At 41.4% G+C, this 18,434-nt stretch overlaps 1 protein-coding gene across 4 annotated transcripts in view; it reads right to left on the bottom strand.

The window, feature by feature from the left end:
- Positions 1–18,434, bottom strand: part of MAP3K3 (mitogen-activated protein kinase kinase kinase 3) — a 38,341-nt gene that overhangs the window by 5,564 nt on the left and 14,343 nt on the right. For 2 of the 4 annotated variants that reach the window (XM_010561370.1, XM_010561372.1), the window contains 11 exons: positions 18,079–18,178; positions 16,639–16,752; positions 13,072–13,192; positions 9,136–9,269; positions 8,366–8,439; positions 6,705–6,772; positions 6,377–6,469; positions 5,334–5,525; positions 3,502–3,650; positions 1,568–1,699; positions 737–866 (listed from right to left, as the gene is read on the bottom strand). In XM_010561370.1, the coding sequence (XP_010559672.1) occupies positions 737–866; positions 1,568–1,699; positions 3,502–3,650; positions 5,334–5,525; positions 6,377–6,469; positions 6,705–6,772; positions 8,366–8,439; positions 9,136–9,269; positions 13,072–13,192; positions 16,639–16,752; positions 18,079–18,178 (1,307 nt within the window). The remainder of the gene's footprint in view (positions 1–736; positions 867–1,567; positions 1,700–3,501; positions 3,651–5,333; positions 5,526–6,376; positions 6,470–6,704; positions 6,773–8,365; positions 8,440–9,135; positions 9,270–13,071; positions 13,193–16,638; positions 16,753–18,078; positions 18,179–18,434) is intronic. The other 2 variants (XM_010561371.1, XM_010561373.1) reach the window with 1 other exon arrangement.

Below are 18,434 nucleotides of genomic sequence, written 5' to 3'. Positions count from 1 at the left end.
TAGGGGGGATGCAATGAAGATTTATAGGCAGGAACAAGAGAGTATTTTTCCTGCAGCCAGCAACCCTCCTGGTCCCTCTAGAGCACAGAAAAATTTGTGCGGTGTCTGCCACATCTGTTGACATTAATTCTTAAGGAGACTGGCTGGCTCCATGGGGTTATACCGGTAAGAGGAAGATTAAGGACTAATCAGAGGCTCTACATGGAAGATTGGAGGTTTCTTACACAGAGGAGGCAGGACAGTCACAAGAACCTGAGGTAAGCACGATTGTCAAGAGCAGGCATGGAGCTCTTATGGCAATTGGTATGCCTACCACCTGAGAAACACTACTTTGGCCAAGCAGAGAGGAAATCAGAAGGGAATCCACAGGGAAATGAACGTGCCTCAGGGGGGCAGTGAAAGTCAGGTGGCCACTCAGCCTCATTTTGCTGGGCTGTGAGAGAAAGATGAGGAGTTACAGAGGAGTGTTCCTAAGAATTAGAGGCTTCCAGTCTTTCTTACCATAACCAAACGGCCATGCTCTTGGGTCCTGTAGGGAGAACAGCCCAACTTCCCATACCCAGCCCAGAACATGACCTTCCCTAAGCCCTGCACATGGATGTAAGACCAAAAAGGGATAACTCAGCAAAGCAATGTTCAGAAGCCCCAGCCAGGATGCTGAATTCTTAACACTTGTCATCATCTTTCAGAGTTCCTTTAGCAAGTGGTATATACATAAATCATCAGCTGATCTCACCCTTTATGTCCCTGTGCACAATCATGTTGCTGTGAAGGTACGAGACTCCCTCAAGAATCTGGCGAGTGTATTTCCGGGTTACATTTTCCGTGAGAGCGCCATACGCCTTCAGCTGGTCTTTCACTGACCCCTGCACCAAAAGCAAACAGAAAGGATTGGCAAAGAAATGACAAACCACAAATCTTGCAGTCTCCATTCAATTCCCACGAGCTGTGACCGTTTTATACACCCAGCCGGCACAGTAATGAATTCTTGCCTCTTCTAAAGCCTTTTTGTGAGGCGCTCAGAACATCTTGCCCAAAGAAGCCCCTTTTAAGAAAAGCAAGGCCATGCTTTACAGCAAAAATAGCTTAAGGAGGTTCTGTCTGTTTCCTCCATCCTTGAGCTGTGCTGGTACAACTGTTTGTGAAGACAAGCAATGAAATAGTTCAGTAGACTGATCCGGGTCAAAAGCCTCCCTTTTTGCAGGGTCAGTTTTAGCCTAATTTGCTGTACTATATGACTCTGCTAATTCAGTTAACCTGATTTACAAGTTGGGCCAAGTCCTTTGGCAGAACAAATTTAGACTGAAGAAGAGAACCGGCTTTAGTGACTAATGAAGAAAATGTATTTCAAGTACAAGACACTTAAGAAAAAAAACCCAAAGAGGTGATTTGGGCATAAATTAAAAGAAAGTGGTGGCATTATAACCCAGTATGAGAAAGGGGCACACCAAAGAGAGTATAAGGTGGATTACATAGTTAGGGTAATCACAGCAACTAATAAACCAACTAACAAACCCACCCATCTCACTTTAAGATCTGTGATTGTGCTGCTTGTGTCAGCTCTTACCCCTGGCATGTACTCCATGAAGATGGTTAATGTCTTCTCTGCTCGATCCCGTAAGCAGCCGTAATACTGAACAATACGTTCGTGCTGGAGATTCTTCAGCAGCTGAATTTCACACTCCAGGGCACTCACTTCCTATGGATGTTGAAGGAGAAAATAAGGTTCCGGTTCCAGGAAATATTCCATCCTAATAAATTTGTCCATGTCACTGGTAGGATGAAACCACTACTACACTGAAGAAGTCTAATCCATGGCATTGGTTCACCTACTTCTTGGAAAAGGCAAACATTACCAATGCCTCATGTTAATCCTTACTGTGTAACAGGCAGGTAAGTACTGGTGCAGAAGCTTTGATAGAACACAGGCAGTATTATATATGGATTTAGTACCAGAAAAACTTTTTCTTGCCTTGATTCTGTCAGCTGCATGGCTTTACCCAAGTTGGTTGAAAGCATTCTTCACACACAACACAGATATAACCTTACTTCTCACCATTAAGCTGAGGGCAGCGAGTGTTAATTTCAATTATGAAAAAGCTCTGAATACGCAGTTGCAGAATTGCTAGAAATCTTTCTGTAGGAACCTCAACCCACTAGAGAGCAGGACTACAGGGGCTAAGAGTTCCTAAACTTCTTTTGTCACCCAGTCCTGTTCTGACTGACGCTCATGATTTTACTTTAATCAACCTTAGAAATGGCTTCCTCTCATTTACTTCAAAAAATCTGCAGCTATGCACATGAAACTGATTCTCTGCTTTATTCTTGCCACAGACAACAGGGTATCATAGTGCAAAGACAAAAAGGCTATCCAACAATTTCAAACTGAATCAGAGATGTCTGTTGCCCACAAAAAGTATCAGGTTCTTGCTGAATCCAGGGAATGAACAGGAGGAACATCAAAGGTACTTGAGCACGAGGGTTTATGGAAAAAGGAATGATGGTTTCCCCCAAATTAGTCTTCACTTAACTCTCTCCATTCCTGCCACTGGAAGGTGCCAGGTTCACTTCTCTTGCTCTGGGAGAGGACGCAGCTCCTCAAGAGCAAGGACCTGGCTGCTGCAGAGATGCATGGAACCAGAGGAAGTTGCTTAATCGGGCCAACTGATAGTTTAAGGCTTGGAGTTTCAGTGCCTTCAAAATACGTTCCAGCCTGTTCTTCCTTGGCTCAGAGTTAGCTGTCTGATTTATAGCAGAGACATGGTATAACTTAGAACTTACCAAGTTAGGGCATATCTTGGCACCAATATCCCATATAAAATTAGAATAATTAAATCTTCACAGATCAGTTATTCCAGCTCAAAGTGAATTTGTTCAATGTTGGGAAACTGGTACATTGTTAAAACACTAGCAAAGAACCTTACAACCATTCTAGCTGTATTCACTGTGCAGGCAGTCTTCTGTTATCCTATAATTTCAAGGTGCCCCTTCCCATCTCCACTGTTTCTCATGTGTCGTCACATCACTGTTCTTGATTAATTTACACACCACAGGTCGGTTTATTTTGACGACAGGGAGAATTCAGAAGTGGAAACCAGTAATTAATACACTTGATACAGGGCCTACTATATAAGCCCAGAAAGTGGGTTTTGCAAGTGCACGCAGCTTTTTTTGTTTAAAGAAGAAAAAAGTCCTACTCTTTCTGGGTTTAGTTTCATTCACATCCATGTCTAACCAGGAACACAGGGCAGTCTAGTATTCCTCAAGTAACCTGGCAACAAACCAAAAAGCTGAGAAAGGAGAGCCAAAAATGAAGCCAGAAAATGGATTTTAGTTTCAGGCTGAAGTTAATAATACGGAAAAGTAATTTTTAAATGACTCCTATTCCTCTCCACATGACTGGAAACCCTAGTATAAACTAAATAAGATGCCAGCGTTCAAGGACAGATACAGGCACTTTACAGGATCTTACAGAATTTTAGAAGCTGCAATGAGAATTACCTTGCTTGTTTCAGGACTCTCTGGATCAAACTGGACCTGCTTAGCTGCAAGCTCTCTGCCCGTGTCCACATCATAGCACAAATACACACGACCAAAGGCACCCTGGCCCAGCAGTTTTCCTCGTCGCCAGTTTATTGGAGCACTCGGAGCTAAAAAAGGAACAGTAATAATTTCTCTTCTCATGATACTATTTAAAGATAATTGTGATCTTTTCAAAGATCAATCTTCATCATACTGGGATTGAAACAGGTATCTTGCGGTTGAAGAAACAGACACGAAGCACTCTCCCAGTATAAGGGAGTTAGTGGCAGCTCTCTGAACAGAATCCAACCATTCAGACTCTCAGGCCCTGCTGACTGGTGTCCCATTAAAATGAAACCAGAAAACATTTTGCAAAGATATACTACAGACAAGTTATTCGATGAGGTTGATGAAATTTCATTCCACCAGCAGGGTGGATTCTACAACATCGCTATCTTAAGAGATGGCGTAGCAATTAAACAGCATCTTCCAACCCTTGATCTGTAGTTACTACGTGCATTAGATGAAGAAGAGCTGGATCAGCCTTGCTAAATCAATCCCACCCAGCTAGGAATGACTGTTAAGCTTCTGGGGCAACTTGAAGGACATCAATTCTGAGTTCTTTGCCAACCATTGGTTAGTTTGGGGTTCCTTCTCCTGGGGGAAGGATTTCACTGCAAGGCTATCTCTACAGCAGAGAAATTAGAAGTCATCAATTCCCTACATCATGTCCCTACTAGACAGTGATAAGGTAGGGGCAATAATGTAAGCACAGTGCGGGTTATCTTCTTTACCTGCTGAACAATCAGGCTCTAATAAAAATACACATGAGAACCAGCTAAAGCAGCCACCTCCAATATCCCAGCAGGAGGTTACGTCAGCAGGGAATTATGAGTTCTCATTGTTCTACTGCACTGGCGAGCACATTGCACAAGCAGCAGTCTCCTGACCCGGAGATTTAACACCTGAGCCCAGTTTTCCAGACTGCACTTAATGCCAAAGCGTATTACTCAAAGACCAGTGCTTTAGCTCTAACTTTGAAAACGACACTACCAGACTCATGGAGTGCAGTGCATCCAATTACGCTGTATCTAACGAGAAACTCTAAAAACAAAGACAGGAACCAGCCATCTGGACAGTGTGAAAATACAGAAGAGTTGAGAGATTAGCTTTGCCATGTCTAATTTAATCAGATTTACTGCCAGTCAGTGTTTTAGTGTGTTGCTTACTCTGCTGCATTAATGTCTTCATTTTGATCCTTAGGTTACTGTATGGGATATCTGAAGTTCATCAGTAATGATTTAGGTTCCATTTCTTTTTTTTATATTATAAAGTTGCCCAAAAAGCAACTCAGGGATGCGATTAATACAGAAGTAAATCTTTCTACTAAGGAGCAAGTGAAATATATATCGCCCTTAACTAGTGAAATAACTGTAATCCACAAGCCTGACTACAAACATGAATGTATCAAGAAAATAAACAAGCTTGTCTGACTGTTTTAAGAACCCTGTAGATCATCTAGATCCAATCAGCTTAAAGGTTTTTTTACTTCTTAGCTGAATTTCTAATGCTTTCTAAAGGAAAGGCCAGCTCCCAGTGCAAGGCTACATATTCTTAAAAGAAAAAGAGGACCTCTCTTTTAGGTGAGACAGACTGGTCTCAAAACACAGCCATGTAATTATGTGGTTTTGAATGGCTTGTTAAAAATCAAGCTATGGTAATATATTTGGTCCGGAGTTCATCTCTAAAAGCCTTTCTTGCCCATAACCCCAGGAGGCTTTTCCCCAGTTATCATCAGGGTGACTGCTCACATTTGGTGGGAATGTTCCTCTCCTGGACACCAAGGGCATTTTCACTGTCAGCACTCCGCAGGCGCCCCCGGGGGTCCAGGTACTGCAATGCCAGGCCCAGGTTTTCTCCGTTGGTGCTTAAGGAACGACTTGAAGGGACCAAGGTGAAAAGATTCCCTTGGTGACGCCGTATCCGGGGAAATGTCCTCCGGCCTGGAGAAAAAAGTAAAATTTTTAAATAACATGCTTACAAGTGGAAGGTGATGGCTGGAGGTTGAGCAACGAAGAGAAGGGAGAGGAAAAAAAAATGTATTCTGGTCTGTTCCCATGGAGTAGAATCTACTGCCAAGCAGACAAGATGCAAAAATATAACAGCTCACGGCTGATGCTGCTTGAGTTCAGTACAGCTTTGGATCATTCCCAAAGTAGAAGGGAGAGAACACTTTGCAATGCCCTCAGTGCAGTAGTGCAAGATCTAAGCTTGCCTTCCAAAGCAAAAATCTGGTTTACAGGCTACCACACAAGCTCTGAGGCTTGTTAACAACTACACAGACAGAATGACTTTCTAGATAACGTGCCTGGACTTGCAAATAAAAACCATAAAACAAAGATTACGACAACTTGTACCTCTTATGAAACATTGAGAAATTAATTTGCATAAAGCCATCTGATGAGCAGAGATGTGATTCTTTAAGTCACTGGTATATTTAGAAGACCCAGAAGCAAGTTTGCATTGTGAATTAGCAAAGCGTAACAAAACCCCGAGGTAGCAACCCGCTATATATGACCAAGGCTAATAATAACTATGTCCACTGCTCAACCCTAGCAGTCACTGATCAGCCTGGATATCCCCCAAAAGGACAAAGTAAACAAAGAATTACAAACAGCTGTCGTGGAATGCTATGAAAATGTGGCATCATGCATGGTAGCATTAACTCTGGCACTAACTGCAAGGACCAGGGCAATTCCAGACTCTTCAGCTAGGAGTTACGCTCACCCATGGAGTTTGCCATTGCCTCACCTGCTTTTTCAAGCCTGGAATTGAAGGTCTGAAAACAACTCACCATCGTTGTAGTCTTTGTGTTGCATGGAGACATTGTAGCGCCGAGGGTAAGTCCCACCTTTCCCCGCTTTGTCATAGATCTGATTCTCACGGTCTGGAAGGAGATGCAAAGAGAGAACTGAGGCTCTTTCAAAAAGTATATGTTCTAATGACAGAATTTTCCTGTAACAACAGTGGGTTTTAGGAAGAGGTAATAAATAACTTCATAACTTTTCAATCAATGTATCCCCAGTTCTTCTATTTATACAATCCCAGCAAGCATGGAGGATAGCCAGCAAACAGCAGAAAATGTCTGGATCAAATAATCTTTATACTGGACACTGACATACCTGAGAACTCCTGTCTATTATCAGGAAAGCTTTGTGCCCTTGACATCCTTGACTTCCGAAAAGAAGGACTATTAAAGAAAGAAGGGAAGAGTAAGTTTTGCTATCTACTGGAGTGAAACCTACAAGGACTTTAAATACAAGCTAATGTATTTATACATCAGTAATGGTGATTCTCAAATCCACGTCCCTGCAATAATTTCATGCTACATCTACAAAGCTGAAGTCAGGCTAAGTCCCAGCTAACCAACTATTTCCCAATGTGGGCAGTCATCCTTTCTGTTCAGCTTGTGGCACTTATTCAGAGGTTCCCCAACCTCTGGTTTGAGACAGTGTGCTTCCTTCAGCCATGTGAAGTGGAAGGTTAAAATCAAGGCTAAGAGGAAGAGCAGAACTGGGTACCACTTGCAGCACGTTGCTCACAGGGCAGTAGAGAATGGGGACCACTGTCCTAAGTAGTTTACCATGAGCGGTGAGAGCTCCTCTCATGAAAGCTTCTGTGCACTTTCCTCTCTACCAGCAGCAGATGAGCATAAACATGAACATTGCTTTTAACACTGATCCCTTGCGTTTCTCCCCAGTAAGCAGGGCTCCTCCGGCAAGCCTAAGTATGGCCCCTTGTTTGGCAGAAGGCCTTTAACATCTCTCTTAAGAGATTACATGAACTCAATCTGTGCCAAAGCCATATTATTTGCACTTTTTTTTTTTTGTTAACCAGTGTAAACGGAGCGAGCCTCATACAGCTTTCAGACTCTCAAATGAGATTCCTTTCCTACTACACAAAGAACAACAGCTTCCCCAGATGATGCCCACTCCTACAAGGAATAACTGGGAAGGCTTCTTCCCCCCCCCCGTCCTCCACTTAGGGCAGGGAAAGGGGAGAGGACAGGTAACAAATTAGCAATCCTCACCCCCAAAGGAATGCATGCATTCACACAGGTTAACTGTAAGTGCGTCCTTGTGACTCCCTTGTGACAGCCGGAGGAAGTAACTGGCTACAAAACCAAGCCTCAAGTGCTTGACATAAAAGCACAGAGGAATCAGCTTGTTGGAATCTTAAAAACATGCTGAAGCACAATATTACAGGTGCTGGGAAGCCATAGTTGCTATTCAAGTTAATAGGACCTACGAGTGCCCACCAACACCTCAAGCAACACCAACAGCAAAGAAAGGGAAGAAAAATATCTAGAGCATCAGACTACGACAAAATCTTCACCAAAGGAAAAGCCCCTCTATTTACCTTTGGAATTAATATTATATCTTGCAGGACATGGGAAACTAGTGTAATGATATATTTCTGTAAGCTTAGAATGGGTTGGTTTTTTTTTTTTTAAACGAACAAGTAGAGCCTTGTCTAAAAGAGATTTAAATACCCTGCAGCCAGATGTTCTTAGAGTCTAGGCTCCACACAGATGGCACGCTTTAGAACTTTGTATTTATAACATACAGCTACTGAAGCACCAGTTTGTTGGCGTATGGTTTTGCCAGAAAATAAAACAGCCTTAAGACATAGTTAATTCTCTTGAAGAAATATATTGGGATATAGGTAGGAAATAAGTTCCTCTTTCTCTCCAAGAAAATTTATGACATGGAAAACTTTTGCATAAGTACAACTGGCATTTCAATTTGAGCACATAAGTTCCTACCAGCTTGTACATTTATACCTGTCTGCTGACCTGTCCAAGGACTGACAGCTTCCTGACACCGAGTTTTCAGCACTGCTTAAAGGGTCCAGCATCTGCAATGCAGAAGAAATCACATGGCAACATCAGTTCAGTCTAATGCCTGAAAGAGGCTGTGCAAGAGGATCAGAGTCCAATACTGCTTGCCTGGAGGACGTCCAGGTGAAGAGGGGAGTCTAAAGCTATTTAGAATGTACATTTTTCCTTTATCTCCCACAGAAACTGTTAAGAACATATCAAATCTGAGATGTTGCTTTAGGTGTCGAAGGACTCTGCTGTGAAAAATGAAAGTTTAAGTCACCCTTGTGCTGCATTTTGATCCCAGCTGACTTCAGGAACAGTGTTTCTGTTGGTGCTACTGCATTGCTGCCTCCACCTGCAAGTCGCCCTTTGGCCTTACTTCCTACTTTTTTGAATGGAGAGATCAGTTTCAAATGCAAGAGGGTCACACGAACCTGGTAATAGGAAACCTAAGCATACATGTGTAACGTGCACCAAAATCACTCATTCGGAGGTGGAGAGAGAATGCCCAATATGCGTGGTAACTGCTTCTGGCAGTCCAACAAAGGCTTTGAACTTACACAACTACGAACAAGTTTGAAGCAAAGTTTAAATGAACAAAGCAGTACTAGTAGGTGCCACTGCAACTACAGCTAGTGAATATTCTGGAGTGAAAAAGAAGGCCCAGAGAGCAGCAGAGAGTTCCTTAACAGGTGGACTTACTTTTTTTTCACCCTACTGCTCATACTTACACACTGTTCATTGGTTTCTGGGATGAATTCGCCTTCGCTATTTATGCTGGTGTAGGAACCCTGCCGAGCAATGCGCTGTTGCCTCTCTGGAACATACCCAGGAGGTGGTGAACTTCGGCCTGTGTTCTGGGAACCTGGGCCAGAAAGAAGGACATTTTTTATATTTATGCTTACTGAAATGAGACTGCACATACATGTACACAAAATCCAAATATTCACCTCTAATGCTAGACCTCTATGATCACAGCAACTCTGGAGTCAACCTTGCAGTCTGGACAGGAATGGAACCAGGAGGTGCCATGTCAAAAAGTAAATCGTTCAGTGAGGACCTGTACTGTCATTTTAGACACTACAGGATTATTGGTGAAGCTCCTAACAGAGCAGTTACCTATTTCTAACCTCTTCTGCTCAATCTTCTAAGCATAATTTCAGTACCTCAAGGAAGGCAGATGACTCCAGGAATTCCTGTTTTTTATACATGAACTTCACTTCACTGCTAATCTCCACTAAACAAAACACTTGTCAGGACAACTGATCTTCTATCTTGATTATAAGTTTGCCTCAACTAGTATCATTCACCTTGCGTGAATCCCTGCTAGTCATCATCAGCTGAGCTAATTATACCAACACTGAGCAATTTCAGTATCACATGGGAGTACTGTTACCTTTGTAAATAACCCCAAAATTTCCATTTTACTGTGTAAAAAATGAAACTGTATGACTAGTTTGGATGAAAACACATGGAGGTCAATTCTGCAATTTCTGTTCATTAGATGAGATAGATAGATGGACAGAGAGTACATTTAGGGGCCAAAGGATGAGAAAAACATTTTACTCATCTGTTAATGGTACTACCTAAAGAGTTTCTGTTGTGCTACCTACTGAGAGAAACTTCACCCCTAGGATTTCTTTTTTTTCCTTGCAGATCTCAAAGATGATGATACTTCAGAAACAGGAAGATACAAAATCCCTTTTTGCAGTGACCTATCCACCTGCAGCTCCCACCAAGTCACACTGTGAGCTCCAAGACATGCTGTGGTCCGGCCAATCTACTCAAGGTCACCCATGAATTCAGAGACAACATTTTAAGATCAGCTCTCAAGCTGTGCTCTTTATGATGCTGTCTTTAATTAACTGTGTGTACTCAGGTGCTATGAAAGATGGGTAAAGATCAGCAAATACTCTCCCAAGGAAAATATTTTCTACAGAAGTTATTCTAATAAAGAGTGAAGGCAAACACTGGCAGAAGCTAACTGAAAACCTGTGCGTGCACCTTTCAGAGGACTGCAGAAGGAAAAAAAAACCCTAATGCTGGCATAGCTTTAGAGTGTATGGGGGGGGGTTAACTACATGCAAAAAAAATAATCTATTGCTTAGAGCTACCACCTGATTTTCCAAGTAGCTCTGCAGGGCTCACGTGACATTACAAGCCAACTGGCGTGGAGATAAACAAGCGAGCGTGCTTTGGGGCTGTACTGAGTCACGGGAGCACACTTTCACTCTTTCCGATACAATGCCATGGCTAGCCAAAGGGAGCCCAAATCCTGCTGGCATCGACCCAGCCGCTATTGTGGAAAGGCCACCATCACTGGGCAGGAAAAGGAAGTCGGCACTAAATCAATGTATATCAAAGGAAGTGAGTGGAAAAAACACAAGTGCTGCCAGAATGCTTAGCAACTTTTTTTTTTTTTTTTTTTTTAAATAAAAGTTATCTTTTACTTCCAAACCTCTGAACTGGTGACAGCAGGCCCGAGGCCTGTCCACTTTAGAAGACAGGAACTACACAGATACATCTCCTGCGTGCAAACAACTTTTGGTGAATGCTGCTTTCGACTGTCATTGCACAACACAGTATGAATAGGAAAGTCTCTGTGCCTGAAGTGCTAGAAAACAGGGGTACATTCCTTTTCCAAATCAAAGATAGGAAAAGAGAAGGAAGAAGAAATTGCTTCAAGACTGAGCTATTGCCAAATTACTATCAGACCCATGACAGAACTGGAACTCTTCTGGACCTCTTAATAATGTAACAGTCTGGTACTTTGACACGTTCAGAAAATAAAACCAATGCTTTCTTGATTGATGAATGACAGGCTAATCAGAAAGCATCCATAAGCTGGGATAAGAGGAAAGAGTCTGTACAACTGGGATACAGAAGGGGCCCCTTATTACTATACAGTTTACCCATGACAGACACTCGGTACAGTCTGTTAGCTTTGGCATCATTATTTGGATACCTTAGAATGCCAATAAAGGAGAAAGATATATATTTTTAAAATAAAATATTTTTGGCATTGAATTTGTCTGTGAAAAAAGAAACGTTTTATTCAGACATGCATGGATACTGCTGCCTTCTTCACAGGACCGAGGAATGTTGCTCTTTTTATGCACATTAACTTCAAACTAGAAAGGATGGGAAAACTCTTTTTGTCTCAGTTTCAGTCACGTACTTCACAAGCTTTCAGCACTTTGTTTGCTACTTCATAAAAGCAAACTGTACAAAAGGGGATCAGCAGACTCTAGACAGCATACAAGCAGGTTTGCTAGACAAGTCTAGTATTAAGAACTACTGGTCTAGTTCTCAAGTCCTTCTCTACTGAGCTTACTCTCCTAATTACCTTTGGTCAGAACAGCATGGATGTGACTCTGGTTTAGACCCCCCCAACATGGAGACTGTCTGTGCTAGTTTAATGGGATTTATTATTTGACACTAAGATTGCCTTGGAAATACTGATCTAAAATTCTGTGATGATTATGGCTCAAGTTTACACAGTTAGTGAAACTGAAGCACTCCTCTTCCACAGAGGGAGCTGGTTTAGAACTTGGAAACAAAACAGCTCTGACATTCCCAGCTCCTAGTACTGCCCTCGTGATTTGCAGCACCTGTCATCTGAAGCATTAGGTCTGACAAGCCCTGAAATAGCTTTTATAACAAACACAGCCATCCCCTGCTTCTGTTCCAGCAAAATTTAGCAATTCTCACTTCTAAAGCAAAAGTCATTTACACAGACCACCATCTAAGGCTCTAGCCTTCATTCTGCAGATCCCTATTATTGCTCACCTTCTTCCTGCTCTTCCACTGCTCACTGAGTTTAACACCAAGGAGCCAGATTCTAAACCACAGACTTTTTTGGTTTTGGGCCCATAAGTCTTTGAAGCAGTTTCAGATGTTTTAGGGTTTTTTTATATAAAAAGTTAACAGCTTCAAGCATCCTTTGACCACAGATTTAAATAGTACTGCATAGTTATACAGGGGGTTGTAACACAGAAATTGGGATGACACACACAAATCTACCAGAGATAGAAGTCAAAAATTACAGGAGTCTTACATGGACCTTTCCACTAAACATGAGTTCACTAAGCTAAGAGAAACACAAAGGAAACAAGACAAAGGTACATATCACTCTGACTTTTCTCATTATCTTTTGTGCAGCTGTGCCAGTCACCTATGGTATTAGCCTTGTGCTCTACTCATCTGGTAATTAAGAGAGTGAAAGGTTAGGGAGCTCAGTATGTAGGGCACCGGTTGGATATGCAGTGGCAATTCCTGTGCTACTAGTAACATGCTTGGTTACCAGAATGAGGACAGATTCCAAAGCCCAACATAAAAAAAAAAAAAAAAAATCAAATCTAGGTTTCATGAACTGAAATTGCCAATCTAAATAAAAAGCTTAATGGACTCACATAAACTTTCCAAATTTCTAACCTCAATGAATCTGGCTTTAGGACATCCCCTTTAGCAGCTCCTCAGCTGTTCAACAACTTCGTAGTTGAAACATTCTATTGTAAACATATTAAGAGCTTTTGAAAATGAACTGCCTTGTCCTAGAATAACCTTTCAATTTCTTATGGCTTTCACAAACACTATACCATAAACACTAGGGCCCAAAAGATACATTTCACAAAACAAAGACAAGCAGAAGTGGCAAAAATACTCACTGACAGACAGATGCCTACTTCTGGGTTCTGGCTGCTGATAGGGTGTGCTCACATCCCCCACAGATTGGGAAGTTTTAATCCTGACTTGTTTGGGCAGTCCAGAATGGGGTGAAGAACTGGTCTGTTGGGTAAAATAAAATAACAAAAAATAAAAAAAAAAGGAAAAAAAAATGAGACTGAGGAGCTCAAGCAGTCTGGCCACAGTTTTAAAAATATCATTAATGTTTAGTAGCAAGAAAGTAGCTGAGAAACAGTTCTAGAGCCTGAAATCTTATTAACTTCACAGAACACAAACAATAAAGGCAGCAAAAGAGCAAGCTTTACAATTATGGTGTAAAACAGGAGTCGAACAACTAGACCATGCTACCCTCCAGCCTCAAATCAAATACAGGAGTTACAAGTCTCAATGTTTGTCTTCCATTAGCAGCTACCTATGAAACCAACAAGAAGGGGCTTCTATCAGTCACTGAGACCAGAACATGGAAGAACCTACATTTTCTATCAGCCACCTTGGCCAGCAAAGATAAATTATGAATCTTGCACTCTTTCAGAAGCAGTTAAGAGAGCAACCTGACTCCCCACAATCTTCAAAAAGTAAACTGACAATTCAGACTAAGTGAAAATAAATCCTAGAGAGTTTAAGAGCACAAAGAGTTTGGAGATGCCAAGATGAATGCTGTGTTGCTTTTATTCATCCTTCCCTGAACTTACATAGACACAATCTAATTAAAGATCATTTTTCCACAGTGCCTTCATCTCATTCAAAGCAGGAAAAGGAATGAAAGGAGACACATCAAAGGACTTCTCCCCAGTTTGTTGAGAAAGATAGAAAGGGTAACTCCAGCATGCTTCATAGGAAGAACAACTGCAGGGTGGTTTTGCAGTTTAGGGCAGTAGGATGCTTCCAGGGGAACTGTTGCCCTCCTTGTGCAGCAGTTATGCACAGCTCTGCCATGAGAAACTGCAAGGCCACTTCAGACTCCAGAGAGTGCTCACTTGGAAATATTTAGACTGCAGCTCCAGGCAGCTGACACTTCTGTGCTCTCTCCATGAATGATACAGGGAACATGGGCTCTTAACAGGGGACTGAACAGGACACCAGCTGAGGATGGTGCACTAAGGTCTGAACATTTGAAATACTGTGAATTGCCAACGTCCCCCAAGCAAATGAGATCCTATGCCTGTCAAAGCAAGTTCTCAATACTAGTGGACACTTTCAATTTTAATCTTCTTGTCCCAAAGTACCTAGTTTTACAAGAGGATATAATATTCCCTTCTTCTTGTGTGTTACAGAATTTAACTAATGTTAACTTATTTTATTGAGATGAACAGAACCAAAGATACCCCAAGGAAATTAATTCTGACTTCTGAAAACTATTTGAATACGACTGACAAACAAGGTGTGAGGTCACACAATCCAAAAAGTATTGTATCAAATAGTTGCTCATTTAATAAGCACTTACCCTTGCACAGAGTAAGGAGGGAGCCTGATTTAAATTACATAAACTGTGCCATGAAGAGATTCATGGGAGCTGAATAAAGGGTGCAGAAGTCACACCATTTATGTGGATAGCCTGGCTTTGGTACTCTAGGTGTTCAACTTAAACAGTTCTTCCCATTAGTTTCTAAACAGAAAGAAAGGACTGACAAGAGAAGTGAGCTGCTTGATAAAAGAAAGCACAAATGAGCCACAAAGAGGCACAAGAAAATGAATATAAACGCTATTCACAAACACAGGCTCTCAGTACTAGTCACACAGCTACTGTCGTAAAGTTAATTTGTTTTATATACATATTTGTGCCAAAGCCATGGCATTACCTTTCCATCCCCAGAAAAAGAAAAGAGCACAACCAAAACAAAATCTGCATCCTGTACTTCAGGAAAAATAATGCTTCCCGCTCCCTCAGTGGGATGAGATCATGCAGCCAAGAAACCTCCTTCAGACTTGTGGGCTTTGGCTTTATCACGTGTAGGGCTCTCCTGTCAGGCAACTCAGAGCTGAAGAGGAAGTTGAAGGAGAGGGGGGGAAACAGTGGCACTTACTGAAGACTTCGCTGTTTGTTTCTGCTTTGAGCAAAAGAGGAAAAAACAGCTAATAAAAGGCCACCACCACAGTACTGGCTGGTGTAGGGATGAGAATTACTAAGTGTTTATTGTAGGTGGCTTATGTAAAGTTTAGATAGCATCATTTAACATCTGGTTTGCAGTCCGAAGACACTGAAATTAATAGAGGGCTGTAAAATAGGATTGTTTTACTGTGTTATACCAAAAGTTCAGGCCACCTTTTACAGACTGTTTCCTGACAACACAGAACAAAGTCAGACCAAAGTCTAGGTCAGACCAAAGGCCTTCTTGCCAAGTATTGTCTTCAGAGCCAGTAACAAATGCTTAGGGAAAGGGCATAGGACAAGGAACAGCATCATCCCCTCCTACACCTTTCCAGCTTTTGGCATCCAGTCATGTGGGAAAGGACTGTTAACACTCCTGAAGGTCTTTGTATTTCTATTAACATGGATTATCAAATTAAAAAATAGCAAGAAGTATATTTACGTTCTCCTGACAGTTCCAAGAATTACATGTGTGATTATTTCAAGAGTTTGAGCTCACAGCGTGCAGAACTTGAATAGCGATGAACATTCAAGATTGACAAGCTACTACCAACAGAGCCTTCAAGACAGAGCAGCTTTTTCTGTCACTCTTCAAGAGAATTTGGTAATTTGCAAATAAAATATCTAAGCTATCAAGGTCTCTGACTTGAAAAGCTATATGACCTTAATTCTGAAAAAAAGACATTGGTTGAGTGGCAAAGTTCTCCAGTCACAGATCAGGAATAAGGGAAACTTCTGACTCTTTTTGCCCTCTTCAGCTTGCAGTTCAATTCACTGTCCAAAACGGGCAGCTTTGGGAGCTTGACTTAAAGACTTGCTTCTCATGTTACGATCTTTTCTGCTGAAAAGTGCAAACTACATTGATGCTCACTGCCACAGCCACCTGTGGTATAGGAAAGTGAACCAGGACACAATCAAATTCACCTTAGGTGTGAATACACCATTATTAGCTAAAAGCAACTTAGTTTCTACAGGGTAAGGCTGGATTCAATGCATTAGGTTACAGAACTGAAAAATCACTGGGAGCTGTCCTCAGGCTTCTCACCCAGGAAAAAAGTGCTAATAGCTTGTCTTCAAGGACAACCTGTGCTTTTTTAAAGGCAAGATAATTACATGCACTTTCAACACTGTGCTATTAATCAAAGGTAAAAAAAGTTCTCTGGAAACCAAACTCATGAAGTGTTTTCTGAATACAGTCATTGGGTACTTGATATAAAATGGCCTTCATATTACAGCTTAAAAAGCTGCAATATTTTAGTCCCTGAGCAGCTGCTGAAGCCAGGGGAAAAAAAAAAAAAAAAAAAAAGAGAGAGAGATACCTATAGCTAAGCCAAAGCAAAGTGTCTGCGAAGAGTGATTTTACTAATCCCTGTTACTCTCAGATAAGGCTACCATCATGTTTCAGAGACTTAAGGGTAAAAACCTTCATTTTGCTGCAGTCACAGAAGTTGTTACCTACATGGTTTCTGTCCTGAGACAGCAATAATATTCTAAGGCTTTTCACATTAGAGCTTCGGTCTAAGAGATCTACTGCTTTATCCAGGTCATCTTGATTTTTCAAAGGAATAGATAGCTGCAAAATAAAGAACAGGAAAAAAAAAATCATTAGAAAAGACAGAAAAAATAAGTGTATTTCCACAATAGGTATTTAAACAAACATTAAAAAAAGAAAAAAATCAGAATACAAGTTAGGATTCTGATTGCTGAATTATTCCACAAATCTTCATTACAGCAGTGTCTTACTGTCCTTTTTAACAAGGTTTTCCTCCCCTGCCATCAGAGAAATGGCTGACCCTATGTAAATTTCTCTAAGGCCCCATCCACAAAAATACTAATTGCTACCTGAATTTGTTTGCAAAGAACAAGTCAGAGACAGGTCCCTGACTCCCTGATGAGAACATTGTCTCAGCATACTTATGAATCCAGACCTGACGATCAAGTGAAAATTGAGTTTCAGATAGAGACTAATACGAAGAAGATTAAGACTCTGAAAGAGGGAATCAAAGAAGAATTTAAAACTTGCTAGTAAGACCCCAGGAAATTATGCTCAGACACCCTCTATTCTACAGCCCACTCACATCTCGAAACGTGAATGTTATTAACACTGAAGAACCCCTTTCATTTTTGTCCAACTTGTACTGGTGAACGGGGTTTTGCATCTCTCTCATTAGGGATGCAGTCCTGAACGGTGGGAGGGCAACACCACAACAAAAAAAACCAAGGAAAAGCCATGGTGTCCAGAGTGAGAAAGCCAACAAAATACTTCAGATTATTAACACAGACTACCCAGTTCCTCAGAGACAAATGCTATTCTCCATGACACTTTCTTTTACCAACTACAGTGCCCACAGCCCCCCTACAGCATCGCATACCAAAGAGCCTCCCCTGTTCTCTAACTCCCCTTGTTTGCTTAATAGCTGGGCGATAAGCAGAAAGTGTTGCAGCCAGCAGGAGGTAAATGTGTTACAAATGCCTGGATGGCTGCTGCTGGTCAGCAGTCAAACAACACAAACAACCCTGACTCTGCTATCGGGCAGCTGAAGAAATGACTCTAGGACTGCCTGCAGTCCTCAGACTCTGTGTGTGTGTGTATATATATATATATATATATAGGCCTGCAATAGTTGCTTTCAACAGTCGAAATACTTCAAATACCTTTTTTTACTTCCTCAAGAGAGTCTCCCAAACAATACCAGTACAAGGAAGCAAGATGCTGATGTTTGTACAATACACACATCAGTGTGATGTTTTGTCAGTATCAGCATGTTTTCCTCTGGAGCAGAGTGATTCAACTATGGTTTGTATTGGAGGGAAAAACTGAAAATTAAATTTAAGGGTACAGAATTCAGGATGGGAAAAAGTGTTGTCCAGAGAGAGCACTGATAACAATGCTTTGTACCTCGTTGTTCATGTAGTGGAGGTCCAGTGGCTGGCCAAAGGCTGTTTTCACTTTCTGTTGCACGTCTTCATAGCGCACGGGACGGACAAATGGGATAATTCTGGAATGAAAGAGTACCACTGATTGAATTCAGAGATATACTCGATAATGCAATCAAAGGAGATGGCTGAACCATTAAAAACACATTTGAATGTTCTCCTTTCATTCTCAAGCAGGTAGTGAACCTTTCTAATCTGAATTGATATTAATTATTTTAGCAAGGAATTCTTGATCTCTGGCCCATTTCCAAATGGTTTGTCAAAATGCAATATTCAATGAATATTTCAAATAGAATGCCTTTGTCCCTGGAGAGAAAA

The sequence above is a fragment of the Haliaeetus leucocephalus genome, unplaced genomic scaffold (genome assembly GCF_000737465.1).
Source record: "Haliaeetus leucocephalus isolate CR32 unplaced genomic scaffold, Haliaeetus_leucocephalus-4.0 Scaffold144, whole genome shotgun sequence".
Classification (NCBI taxonomy): domain Eukaryota; kingdom Metazoa; phylum Chordata; class Aves; order Accipitriformes; family Accipitridae; genus Haliaeetus; species Haliaeetus leucocephalus.
The sequence above is the reverse complement of the archived record's forward strand: the minus strand, read 5'-3'. Positions and strand labels throughout refer to the sequence as shown.